The sequence below is a fragment of the Cydia splendana genome, chromosome 12 (genome assembly GCF_910591565.1).
Source record: "Cydia splendana chromosome 12, ilCydSple1.2, whole genome shotgun sequence".
Classification (NCBI taxonomy): Eukaryota; Metazoa; Arthropoda; class Insecta; order Lepidoptera; family Tortricidae; genus Cydia; species Cydia splendana.
This window is the reverse complement of record NC_085971.1, coordinates 9,068,647-9,082,861: the sequence shown is the minus strand read 5'-3', so window position 1 is coordinate 9,082,861 and position 14,215 is coordinate 9,068,647. Positions and strand designations below refer to the sequence as shown.

The 14,215-nt window shown below is 40.2% G+C and overlaps 1 protein-coding gene across 1 annotated transcript in view; it reads left to right on the top strand.

Moving 5' to 3' along the window:
- Positions 1 to 14,215, top strand: part of LOC134795422 (F-actin-uncapping protein LRRC16A) — a 45,475-nt gene that overhangs the window by 17,042 nt on the left and 14,218 nt on the right. The window contains exons 14-19 of the mRNA XM_063767261.1: positions 6,266 to 6,337; positions 7,709 to 7,880; positions 8,887 to 9,022; positions 10,167 to 10,359; positions 11,176 to 11,294; positions 12,794 to 12,914. Of these exons, the coding sequence (XP_063623331.1) occupies positions 6,266 to 6,337; positions 7,709 to 7,880; positions 8,887 to 9,022; positions 10,167 to 10,359; positions 11,176 to 11,294; positions 12,794 to 12,914 (813 nt within the window). The remainder of the gene's footprint in view (positions 1 to 6,265; positions 6,338 to 7,708; positions 7,881 to 8,886; positions 9,023 to 10,166; positions 10,360 to 11,175; positions 11,295 to 12,793; positions 12,915 to 14,215) is intronic.

The window sequence follows — 14,215 nt, the reverse complement described above, 5'->3', positions numbered from 1 at the left end:
TAAGATGTAATAATGTTTTGAAAAGATGTGTCCCGCCGAGTTTGTTGCCGGTCCCATATTGGGATACCCTCCTCCAATTGAGGGGGGATTTAAATGTTCTCGGGGCAGAGGTGTACGGTTGGAGCCGGTAAAGGTTTATTTGACGTTCATAAGCGCATTGTAATATGCCTACTTGAATAAACTATTTTTTATCTTTTATCTTTAACCAGAAGAATAACAACTTATCATAAATCATCTAAACATACTTAAAAATCCTAAATGCTGCATACCGCTCTTACAATGCAGGTACGCCGCGCGACACAAAACATTTTTTTTTAACAGAGTTATGAAAAAAAATGTTTGACAAGTTTACTATTCTGTATAGTAGGATAACTGGGCTATTCACAGGTATTTTTTTTCTAGAGCAAATCCTCATAGTTTAAATTTTTTAGAGGATTTACGAAAAAAAAAATTAATAGATTTTTTTTTAATTTTGCATTTCTCGAATTTTTTGTATGGGTGAGTGAAAATTTAGTCACAGAAGTGAATTCTTCATCCTCGAATTACACGAAAAAGACACCAAACTTGATATAGTTGCGAGATGTATGCAGATATAAAAGCTTAGAGTGAGGCGCGCCGGAGGCACTTTTACCCCCCCTCCCCTGCCCACCTGCTGGGGGGAACCTCTTGGCAACCGGGCTTAATCAGCTCAGATCACCCCCAGGAACACCTGTTCCAAGCGGTTTGCTTTGTCTCCAAAATGCAAGGTGGTGGACCTTAGATCTCCTGCTATAGCTGCAATTTCTTTGTCTACCCCGAACATTTCTATAAACTAATTTCGGGTAGTTTAGTGGTGTTTTATTAATACCTCCGTTGACATTTGTTGGGACGTCAGTCTTTCCGTGACCACAGCTGGTGCAACTCAGCTGAAACGTCGGAATTAAAGGTAAAAACAATGAAATTATATCGCGGTAGACCCGTTCGTGTAATTAAATATCCCATCAAAAACATAAATGTAAAAAACCGGCCAAGTGCGAGTCGGACTCGCGTTCTAAGGGTTCCGTATATTACACAATTTTTAACAATCAGTGCCGGATTAAGATATTTTGATGCCCTAAGCATTTCTAGGTGCCCCCTCTCCCTAGGGTCATCAAGATTACATTGATTTTTTGGTAAATTGAGAGAAGTTCATTGCCGCATTACAGCTGAGAATGGAAATCAGTCACATCATTTTATCACGAAAATTGACAGTGCCGCAGCAGTAATGTTGCAACAGAGTACCTAATGTTGTTGCAGTCGCCACCCGAATGTCACCTTTATCATAGCTTAGAAAGTAATAGAAACGCGAGCGAAGCGAGCGCGGAAATTTTTCGATATAAAAACGCAATATGATAGACAGTTGTACATTTTTACTTTTAGTATGGAAATCAGTCACATCATTTTATCACGGAAGTTGACAGTACTGCAGCAGTAACGTTGCAACAGAGTAATGTTGCTGCAGTCACCACCCGAATGTCACCTTTATCATACCTTATAAAGTTATTGAAAACGCGAGCGAAGCGAGCGCGAAAATTTTTCGATATAAAAACGCAATTTTAGTTTTAGTCCCAACCAGGCGCGAATCCAGGATTTCATACAGAGAAGGGATGGGACAGTTTTCTATCAGCCTAGCTTCGCATAGGGCTCGATATTTAAGGGTCTCAGCGAGGTTGTTTTCATGCATAAAATATGCAAGAAAGCAGAGCTTGGAATTGAATTGGCGAAGTGTGAGAAAGGCAGTAGGCCCAGCTGCGAAAGAGGAAAGCTTGGATTTGGATCCACGCCCAAGTGTAATTAAGGCAGAAGATCAACTTTGCCGTAAGGCAGAAGGCCTCGCATAAGACCTAACGCCGAACCGCAAAAGAGTGGGTTGAAATCGAATCTATGCATGTAATCACGACTCTTCTACTGCGACCGATTGTTTCCCAAAGAATTACGCGCCATTATTTTTGCAAATTAGCTTTTGGACAGCTAAAAAAATCGTGTGGTAAAAACGATGTGTCTGTCCCTAATTTTAAAATTTGTTCACCTTTTTCAACCTGGCATTTTGGTGCCCCCCCTGAACGTGGTGCCGTAAGCACGTGCTTGTTTTGCTTATTGGTTACAAAGTCTTTATTAATTCAACCATTAAAGTCGACGAGTACAAAAAACTTTGAGCTAGCTCTCAATTTAACATTTTTTTTTAAACATTATTTTTAATTTGATCTTACAATTACTCGTAAGTAGGTAAGACCGTTAAATATTTAAAATGATTATCTTATCAGAAAATTATCACCAATTACTCTAAGAAAACTACTACTCTAAGTAATCCGGCACTGTTAACAATGTATTTTTTATGTGAAACGTGAGTGAAATCTCTTTAAAAAATCCGTAGGGGTCGGATCAAAAACTGTAATTAAGTCCGACTCACGCTTGACTGTACATTTCTAATAGGTTTTCCTGTCATCTATAGGTATAGACCAATTTTATGTATTTTTTTTTTAATTTAAGACCTAGTAGTTTCGGAGATAAGGGGGGGGGAATGGTCATTTTTTGCCTATTTTCTTGAATAACTTCTAAACTGTTTATTCGAAAATTATAAAAAAAATATATTTGAGATCCTTACAATAAGCTCTTTCATTTGATATGTAACATGATATAGTTTGAAATCTTAAATTTTTTCATTTTTTTAATTTACCCCCCAAAAGTGGCCCCCATGTTTAAAATTCATTTGTTTACGTTACATGTCCGTATTTGGGTCACAAACTTACATATGTGTACCAAATTTCAACTTGATTGGTCCAGTAGTTCCGGAGAAAATCGGCTGTGACAGACGGACAGACAGACAGACAGACAGACAGACAGACAGACAGACAGACAGACGCACGAGTGATCCTATAAGGGTTCCGTTTTTTCCTTTTGAGGTACGGAACCCTAAAAAGGAGAGCCAAATTCAATACAAAAATTATGCTTGGCTGTGGGGTTCGCCGCAAAAAGAATGGAGATCTAAATGAGTGCCAAGTTCTATGCAAAATCCAAATATGTATTTATAAGAACAAAATAACATTATAAACAAGTATTAAACTCTATTTCTTTGCTTTATTGGATACCTATAACAATTGCTGTTATTTAAAAAAAATGTGAGATCTTAAAGCAGGTTAGAGTTTTCATTACATCAGTTATTTTATAAAGTTATTCAACATATATATATACTTTTTGTAAAGAAAACAAGGCAGGTATTGAGATTTAATGTTTTTTCTTGTGTTTCCGCCGCATGTTTTTTCACTTCTGTTCTTTGTATTAATTATGTGGTGCCGCGCGCCGCCAACGACACACCGTTGGCCGGTCGTTTAGCGCGTATTACAAGTTTTTTGTATGGGGACACCACTTATTTTTTGACTTAACTTTATTTTTATATTTCTTTTATATAGCAAATATAATAATACATATATTGGGATAGTTTCAAATATCTGCTTGTAACGGTTCCAACGCTACAATTAAAAAATTTTTTTTTGTATGGGGACCCCCCCTATTTTTTACCTTTTTTATTTTTAGATTTTTTCCTACGCTTACACACAATTACCGAGCTGGATTCCAAATTTCATCCTTCTAGGTCATCTGGAAGTAGGTTAGGTTTAGGTACTATATGTCAGTCACAATAAATAAAAAATTTGTATGGGGACCCCCCCTATTTATTAACTTTTTTTTATTTTTAGATTTTTTCCTTCGCTTACACACAATAACCGACCTGGATTCCAAATTTCATCCTTCTAGGTCATCTGGAAGTAGGTTAGGTTTAGGTACTTATATGTCAGTCACAATAAAAAATGTTTTTTTTGTATGGGGACCCCCCCTATTTTTTAACTTTTTTTTATTTTTAGATTTTTTCCTACGCTTACACACAATAACCGAGCTGGATTCCAAATTTCATCCTTCTAGGTCATCTGGAAGTAGGTTAGGTTTAGGTACTATAAGTCAGTCAGTCAGTCCCAAAATTTACGACTTTTTGACCTTCATATCTTTATAACCGTTTGAGCTAGCTTCATGAAATTTAGGCTTCTAAATGTCCTTATGGATATAATTAAACACACGTAGTTTTATGTGTTTACGTTAAATATGTTTTGAGTTATAGAAGGGTCAAAAGTGGCACCAAGTGGTTCGTGTAAAGATACACTCGGCGCTGGCTAGCCAGTTCCTTTGCTTGAACTTGGCTTGACACGCTGCCGCGTGTCTAGATGTGTACAAAACGCGAGAGTTTAAAGTGTTATATTTGCATAACTATAAGTACTAGCCCGCGATTTCTCTGGTAGCAAATTACTAGCCACCGCCTGTACTGTCTCTTGAATTTCGGTAGGCGTCAGCGTAAGAATATCATTTTCTTCACTAGAAGAACTCGTTTTTATAGCGATCATACGTGTTTCTTGTATTTTTTAGTCAAACACAATTTACACTATCCAATTCAGTAAGTATTTTCCGATCCCGCCTTTTTTACTTTTTTTATCACTTTTAAGAGGCGTTTTTCTGTTATTTGCTTCAAACCAACTCTAAACTTAGAAGCGTTTTTGCTAAAAAAAACTACAAACAGCTACAAAAGTAAAAAACGCCTTAAGGTCTCTGCCCACTACACCGTATCATACCATGACCGCGCTGTGAACGTATCAGGCACGGAATTTAACGCGATACGGACTACTATGCCCACTACACCGTGTCAACACTGTTTCATATCCGTACATAACGGGTTTAGTGCCCGTAGTAACCGCGTATCATCCCCTTAGTACCCGCGTTTTATTCGCGAGAGCAATACTCGTCAGAAAGAGCGAGCAAATAGTTATCAGACTGGCAAGAGCGTGCAAGAAATATGACAACGTGTTTATAACGGGCTTAGAACGGTCACCATAAGCGGTTATAACACTTATAACCCGTATATGCTCACCGTTTCGCCGCCTGCAACCACCGTTCTTGCAACGTTGCGTGCCGTGCACGGAGCGTTTCGGCACCGGCAAAATATCCTCGCCGACAATTTTTGACGGTCCGTGCATGGCATTTTTTGCCTGACACGTTCATAGCACGGTCATGGTATGATACGGTGTAGTGGGCAGAGACCTTTAAGCGTGAACTGAATGGATAATTGTTAAAAAAATGAACTGAATGGTTTTGACATTTCTTTTTTTTTTAAACAAGAAATTAGTCCTATAAATAACCTAATTTTATTTTTGAAGGAAAAAGTTGCGCCAAGAAAGACCTTTTTATTATTTTTTATGTTTTAAATGATACTCATTGCTGTAGCGAACCATTACCAATGACAGATAATGATAACAATGAAACATTGTACCTAGTTGGTTACTAAGTTCCGTTACCAGAGTTTTCACGGAATAAAAGGAAATAGGTAGCGATTTTTAATTATTCGTGTATACAATTGTAAAGCTTATTTATTAATGATAAGCTTACAATACAACCTAATAAACATAGTTGTTCTGGTTTTGCAGAATTCCTTATAGAACTCGGAAAAATGGCGTAAAAAACACCGTCAAAAGTACGCTTTTACATGTTCGTTCGTTCGTGTCGTTTTTACATGGTATTTATTTCTAATCATATTAAGAATGTATCAGCTTTGCACAATTCTATAGCTTGATTATTCATCTTTAATTTAACATATAGTTTACGTGGGTTTCTTTGATTAAACACATAGTCTACAGAGTTTTCCAAGCCTGCCTCCTGCACAATTGTCTAAATCTATACGTTTTCGTGCGAAACTGAAAAATATACAATGTTTGGAGGGGAATATCTTAGGGTATAAACTAGTAGAAAAATAAACGGTCATCACAAAATTTACGGTAACTTAGAGGTTTCATTAAAATTTATAAGCAATTGAATCTTCTGACAAAGTTGCAAGATTGCATTAGACACACTTCTGTAAAGTATAATTTTCATAAATTGACCGCGTGTTTACGCCTTCACGTAATCTGGAGCTTTCCAAGGATTCCCATGAATTCTCCAACTGAATTTTATATTATTATATCATGTTTTGATCGTTACAAAATAAGCTATCAAACTGTGCCTAATTTTTTTTATTTTAAGGTTTATTTTATATTTAATGAGTTGGAAACCTTGTAACAGAACTTAGTAACCGACTAGGTAGTAGTGGTGGTCAGGTGCTACACCTATTGCCTACTTTCCAGCTTGGTTTCAGACCATCGATATTGCCACATTTCCGAACAGTGGCGTGAAAAGTATTTTATTAATTAATTATGTCTTTTTTTGTTTACAGGCATTAGTTCACGTTTTACAAGAACCAGACACAGCTTTAATTTCTTTGGACCTTAGTGATTGTAAACTGAAGGTATGTAATAAATATTTTGCGTTGCCATACTTATTTTAATCCTTTTCCATCCTTTATTTGTAGAGTTCGACGCACTAAGTGGCGCCGATTCGACACTTAAATTTAGGCGGTGACGGTGTAGGTACTTCCGTGTCATAGTTCACGTAAAAAATTATAAAAGTCTTGTAATGGGTATGTCTTACCTTCATATGACTAACTATTACCTATTCTTTGGGTGATAAGTGTGTAATGGACATGTGTTACTGGAGATAAACTATGGTTCCTTTTTGAGCTTAGACCTAATCTTTTAGTATTTTGAATGGCACGCCTGTCGTACGCGGCGCGTCACCCTGAACCTTGTCGGAATGCACGAAAGTTGATATTGGGCTGTAGCCCTGCGCGTTAGAGCGTCTTCACATTGTCCGATCCGATATCGGATGTAGGATCCTACATCCCCGTAGTCAGGGCGTGGGCGGCTTCAGCGGTCATGCACACTACAACAAGCATTATGCCTACACATGCGCACACAAACAAATATTATCGGTTCGACAGCTTATGGGGGGCTCCGACATGGCTAAATTTATCGGAAGCGCCTTTCCGATATCGGATGTCGGAGGGTGCCTATGAGGAAAACAGCTGCAGGAGAGTGCTATAAGGCATTAAGTCCGCCTTTTTTGCATTATTTATCGTTTTTAAGTAATAATGATTTATTAAATGCATAAATAAATACGGAAAAACACATACCTCTTATATTTTAGTTCCTTCCGGCATCCGATATCGGATCGGACAATGTAAAAACGCTCTTAGTTGATGTCTTTGCGGTCTTTGGCGGTCAAAGAGTTAAGCATTAATGCATTGCGACCGAAGGGTACCTTTTTATTTTATCCAATCCAGGGTACCATTAAAAAGCAATTTTAATTCCTTATCCATAAGTTTCAAAGTCATGCAACAGCTTGAAATAAAGATTTTTAATTTCATTACAAAACTACCTGATCGAACGGTGGTGTAGGACGATCGGACAGTCTTATTTGACCCAAAACACTTTTCTCCGAAATAGCTATTATGATTCCGATCCCTATAATTCCTATAAAATAAGTCGCTTTTCGTATGGACAGTTGACCGTCAAATATGTTTACATTTTTCGCCTTATTACAAAGGAATAAAGAGCAATAATGTAAAGATATGTTTGTCGTCGAGTGTACGTGGAGTAGGCCACCTGAAGTGCTGGGGCCTTACCATGATGTCCTTATAGCGATTCTGTTCAGGACCTAAACTGAATTGCTAAAGGACGGAGCTATATAAGTCGCATAACTCCGTCCCTCAGCAATTCAGTTTAGGTCCTAAACAGAATCGCAATAAGGACATGATGGTAAGGCCCCTGGTATCCCCCAGGGCGACCTGTACGGGCTGCTGAACGCGCTGGGCGGCGCTCGGCGGCTGCGCACGCTGGACGTGGGCGGCAACCTGGCCGGCGACGCGGGCGCGCGCCTGTTGGCCAAGGCGCTGCAGTGCAACTGCACGCTGCACACGCTCTACATCGACAGGAACGCGTTCAGCCTGCAAGGTATTACAACTGATACATTATTACCAGAGTTATTATTAAGGTTGACTAGTAGAGAAAGCTTTATGGTATTAAATCCGCCTTTTGTACTGTAAGGTTTTTATTTTGTTCAATAAATATTAAATAAATAAATAATTTTCACCGTAAAGCCCATGTCTTTTTATAAGATGACAAAATTTGCTTAGTCTAGTAGACTTTTTTTAAATAGACCGTATTTCGGAACCTAATATTAAGGAAACATGATCGTTTTTTTTTTATTAGCCTATAGGAGTGTCCCACTGCTGGGCAAATGCCTCCCCTCTTTCCCGTCATTTGGTCGTTGATTGTTATCGTCAATTATAAATGATGCGTTGTAGTTGATAATGTGACTGTGTAAGACCGACTTGTATTCTTACTTTTTGCTGGACATGGTCCGATTTCAACCAAACAAACGTACAAAGGCGTCGTAATAATCTGGTTTATGGAAACCAAGTCGCCTCGGGTGGGGAGTGGGGAACTTGCAGCTTGCAGCGCGACGCAGATCCGCGAAGGCCTGTTATTGTAGTTCCTCAGAATAAAGTCTTCTTAAAATCCTTGTGATTTATATATTACTATTAGCAACCCGCCGCAATCAGGTAGGGGCAGTAGGGACTTCACACGGATTTTTTAACCAATTTACACAAAATGTTACACCTAAATCTACTTCAAGAATCATTCTATTGATAAATGAAAATTGCATGAAAATCCGTTCAGTAGTTTTTGAGTTTATTGCGAACATACAGACAGACAGACGCGGCGGGGGACTTTGTTTTAGAAGGTGTAGCGATACTAGTGATAAAAAAACTTCTGCGGAGAAGCTCATATACTTTGATAAGCAATTTCCGTCAGTAGAAAAGAGAGGTAAATTAAAAAAAAATGTAGGCAAGGAAGTGGAAGGGTCATCGCCCCATAGAAAATTAGAATTTCGCGCCATTTTCTACTGACAAACTTGTTTGACCGGCTACAGTAGTATTGATTGTTTATCTGACAGGTCTGACAGACATCGCGACGGCGCTCCGGCGCTCGGTGTCGGTGCGGCGCGTGGAGTTCCCGGGCTGCGACGCGGCGGCCGGCGGGCGCGGCGCCAGCGAGCGCGTCGCCGCCTTGTGGCGCGAGCTACATGAGAGGTACGAGGGCAATACATTTCAGGCCGTGGCCTATAATACTCCAGCGGGCAAACGGGACGACGAGTGGACGATTATGGTTTACGTGTATATGTCGGCGGCCGATCGTAAGATCAGGCAGATCGTAATGTTCCTGTGTAATGTTTTGACGATAGTCACATTAACTCAATAGATAGGTAGTATAGGTTCGTTAGGTTGCTTCAGATGCCCGAAGGGCAAACTGCCCAGAAATAGGAGCCCCGCGTAGCGGGGCTCCGTCGACTCAGGGAAGGAATCAAAGATATTCACGTTTCACGATATGCCTAGGAATTTCACGATATGCCTGATCTTACGATCGGCCGCCGATATATACATGGAACTTGATCAAATGTATGCAAGCCCGCTCAACGTCACTGGCGTATAGATCGCGGCCTCATCGGCATCGCGATATCATAAGAGTTTTTTCTCAAACATGCAATGAAATATTGATGTTATGTTCCTTATAATAGGCTGCGAAGTATGACGTTTCAGGTGCGGCTAGGAAAGAGGTCGTTAAAGGTTTGTATGAAAGCAAGATTTGTATGAAATTACAAATCTTGCAGGCCTAGGCCGGCAAAGTCCTCTTTTTTAATTTCCATTTCACAGATATTTTTGACACACCATCGTGGCATTCAGCCATTAAAGTGGTAACACACTGTCGCACCGCGCCGCGGCCTCGGAGCGTCGCACCCATGGGTGAGAGCGAGAAAGAGATATCTGTTTCTCTTTCTCGCTCTCACCCATGGGTGCGACGCTCCGAGGCCGCGGCGCGGTGCGATGGTGTGTTACCACTTTTAAAAAAATATAGGCAGTATTTGGTTTATGGTACGATTTCTTTTTTTTTCATCTTTATAGGGCTGTATCTCCTAAACCGTACGTCGTAGCTCAAAAATAATCAAATTTTCGTTCCCCTTTATTAAACTTCTATTAAAAAGTCATATTTAAAAAACATAAGAAAAAGAAAAAAAAAGAAAGAAAAATATTTATAGGGTTGTATCTCCTAAACCGTGCGTCGTAGCGCAAAAATAATAAAATTTTCGTTCCCCATAGGAATTCCACGCACTGAACAACCTATCACATTAGGGCATGAAACAAGGGTAAATTGATCACATTTGATTTGCTGACGCAGGTTGGCGAACAACGCAGCACCGTTGACCACGCACACGCTGCGTGCGCTGGCCCTGGAGCGCGCGTGGGGCGGCGGCGAGGCGGCGGCGGCGCTGGCCGCGCAGGCCGCCGCCGCGCTGCCGCCGCCGCCGCTGCCCGCCGCGCTGGAGCGCGCCGCCGCCGCCGCGCACCACCTGCTGCACCAGTACCTGCAGGTACCATAGCATGCGATCACTGGCCCTGGAGCGCGCGTGGGGCGGCGGCGAGGCGGCGGCGGCGCTGGCCGCGCAGGCCGCCGCCGCGCTGCCGCCGCCGCCGCTGCCCGCCGCGCTGGAGCGCGCCGCCGCCGCCGCGCACCACCTGCTGCACCAGTACCTGCAGGTACGATCGCATTATTCAATACACACGAGTATTATTCAATATCGCGACCGTTGCGAACAACGCTGACCAATGACCACACATAGATACACTACGGGCTCGAGCACTGAAGGGCGAAGTGAGGTGGCGGCTACGATAGCATACTCCTAGACAGGTATAGGGGCTATATGACGCCCATATCCAAGTCTACTTTCTCGCATTTTTGACAATATTTCTACATTATAACGATATTTTTGGTTGGTCAGTAGCAGTCGGGGAGCTATATCGGTCTACTGGATATATCAAGAAAATGTCGAGTCGCTTCGTCAAAAATGTGTTTAACGAAATTCTTCTTCGTTCGTGTAAAGGGATCAAAGTTCTATTAAAACTAAATATTTGTCTGCCAATGCTTTACACTTTTAACGAAATGAATACGACAAAAACACTCTGATATTGACGATATTGACTATCGAATCGAACCACAGTCAGATAGTTTTGTTAAACCGCTGCAATTAAAATGATCCCACGGTTTGAACCGCACACCAACTACTTTCTACAGTTGCCGATATGGCCCATAAAAAATCGTGAAATAAAAAACATCGGTCTTAGTAAACGGAGTAAACCTATCAGTCATATAATTACCGAACTTCCTTTAATTTAAACTGTGGTTTCAGAGATGCAGCGAAGTGTTCGCGGCGATGGGCGGCAGCGGCGCGAGCGGCGAGCTCGTCACGCTGCAGGCCGTGCGCGACGCCATGGCGCCCTGTTCCACCACGTTACAGGACTTGCTCAAGTGAGTCATCACTCATCAGCTTCAATGACTAATCGTCATAGTTTACACACACTTTCCGATTTCATTCTGTAACTCCGCGACCTAGACGCCAGTGGGCAGCGAAGTAATGTAAGCTAGTAGGCTCAACAAGAGTGCACCCGGACAGTATCTTGCGCGCGAGATAGACTATCCATATTTTTCTAATTGTATTCATTAGAAAGTGACAGGTAGGCTATCTCGCACGTGATTTAAGTGCACTCTTGCCTTTGCTCTTGCCTAAGCCTACAAGAAAGATGAATGTAAATCTATACATTTTGATTCTTAATTATATACCTAGTGTAAAAGTGTAAAATCAATTGTAACGCCCGGTTAACACTCTAATAGAAAAGACGCCTAAGCGATTACGAAATAATTGCATTATCGGTGCGAGGCACTACAAATGCAAGGTGCATATATCGCCTCATGCTTGTAATGGGTTTAGTAGACACTGACTGCAACCCTCGTACTGAATATACGCGCGGCCTTGACCCGGTCAGACGCAACTAGAAGCTACTGATTCTCAGTGTTCAATACAGTTAAATATCTATATTAAATAAGTGTAAATGAATATTTTTGCAGTGAGCAGTTGTTCATAGAACGTGAATTTTATTGTCGTGTGAAACCTTTGAAGAAAAAGTAATTCGAAATCGAACCGAATAGACCCGGATATATTTGGCGGCGCATAGCTGGTACTTTGAAATTACATATTACTAAAAATATTTTCACAGTTCAATTCAATTGTACTCCTTCGAAGTAATAGTATATTTGGCACAATTATTAAACAACTAATTTATTGACCGGAACTCTGAATCTAGGCCTTATTACTAACCAACATAGCTTCCTCGAAATCTCGAAAAATAACAGAGTAAAGTAACACTTGTGATTCACCCGACCGGTGGTGAGACGTTAAGCAAACACAGTTCATTCACAACTTCAGTCACGATTTGTTTGCCGCCGTTACTCTTGTTTTACCGTTGTGAAATTTGTAGTGCGTGTGTTTATTAATGTTTCGTTTTTTAAATATTTAATGAAGTCAATAGTGCACAGCGCGTTCTAATATACCTAGTAGTTTAGGTAAACAAACAGGTGTTGTTTTCTTATATTTGTAATCGTAAAAATTATGCAAAATTAATCAATTCGTATCGTATCCCAATCAGTGTAATTAATATTAATAATTTTAGAAGACTTACGATATACGCTAGTGCTAAATCTACCTTGTTCCATGTGTAGCGAGCTCTATGTATAAAAAATAAGGGCTCATTTAGACGATGCGAGAACTCGCATACGAGTTTCATTACATTACGGTTTTTGATCGGTCGGTTAAATTGGACGTAACAGACAGTCCGCAATGTAATTGAAATTGCATGCGAGTTCGCGCGCCGTCTAAATCAGCTCTAATATCACAGTTCTGTATTTGTCTTCAAACTTAAGTCCGTTTCCTATGAATCTGAATGAAATGATGATAATAATTTGCTTCGCAGTGAAGCGGTAGAGAGCCTAGCGCTCTCAGCGTGCGAGGGGGTGGACAGTGCCGATAGCGACCTGGTGCCGAGCAGCGAAGCACACATACCTGATCTCCTTACGCCGATATCACATTCAGCGGTAAGTTCCTTAGCACCGTTGGGATGGAGGACTATATATACTATTCTACTAGCACAGGGGTCGCCAAATTTTTGTGAAGAGCCAATCACCACCAGCCAGAGTAATCACCAGTATTTGGAATCTCAAAGAGCCGCAACTGCTGTTTTCAGTGGCCTAAGAAAACACAAGTAATCTCTTGGGTGGCTTGAAGAGCCGCATGCGGCTAGCGAGCCGCAATTGGCCGACCTCTGCACTATTACCTGGGCAGTTTGGATAACATCTTCCCATCCCTAAAACACTCTTCTCTTGTTTACGAAACGGTGTCAAGCAAATTTAGGGTGACAAATGTGACGAATGTTTTCGATTGCTGTGTACCTCAGAGTGTCATCTAGCATATGGTATCAGGTTTTCTGTGGATATGACCAACAATCTAATATCGTTTTTGTGATTGTATTGCCTTTTATATTGGTGGATGCTCCAGTGTGAAGATCGCCTATTTTGTCTATCTTACCATCACTCAACCAAATGATAAACTTATCACTCGTGATGTTTAAAATATCTAGATTACAAGCTATCGATATTCGTAAATGATATAATAACCATCCATATCAAAATAATCTCCATGGTATATCTGCTTTACATGTGCAGATTTGGTTTTTATACAAAGGCCACAAATTGTTGATATTATATTACTTTTAAATTGTAAATCGTGAGCTGCAATCTGTTATTGTGTGTGAATATAATTAATATGGCTTTTACTAACCCGCATGCTGACAGAAGTTGGATTATTTAAACTTGGTAAGTATAATTAAATTATTGTACTTTCTGCTACTCTTAAACGTCACTTCAATACTGACTTAACAGACGAATTAAAAAGAGGAAAATACTATTACAATAATCAACAGTCCAATGTCAGTTTCGACAATTACTCATAAATTATATTTATTTCATGAAATAAAAAGTCGCCTACGGTTATGATAGGTAAGGCGATTATTTATAAGTTTTATAACGATTCTCGTTTTGGTTAAACTTGCTGTTAAATTTAGTTTTTTCCTAACAAAAGCAGATGTTAAAATGATGGAAAGGGATAAAATATTATCAACCGCATTTAAGGTTTGACCAAAATTTATTTATAACGCCCTTATCTTACCTTTAAACAAGCAATTCTTGTATATTTATATATTTATTATATGTATATATATCTTCTCAGATCTCAGAAACGGCTCTAACGATTTCGATGAAATTTCCTATATGGGGGTTTTCGGGCGAAAAATCGATCTAGCTAGGTCTCATCTCTCGGAAAACGTGCATTTTTGAGTTTT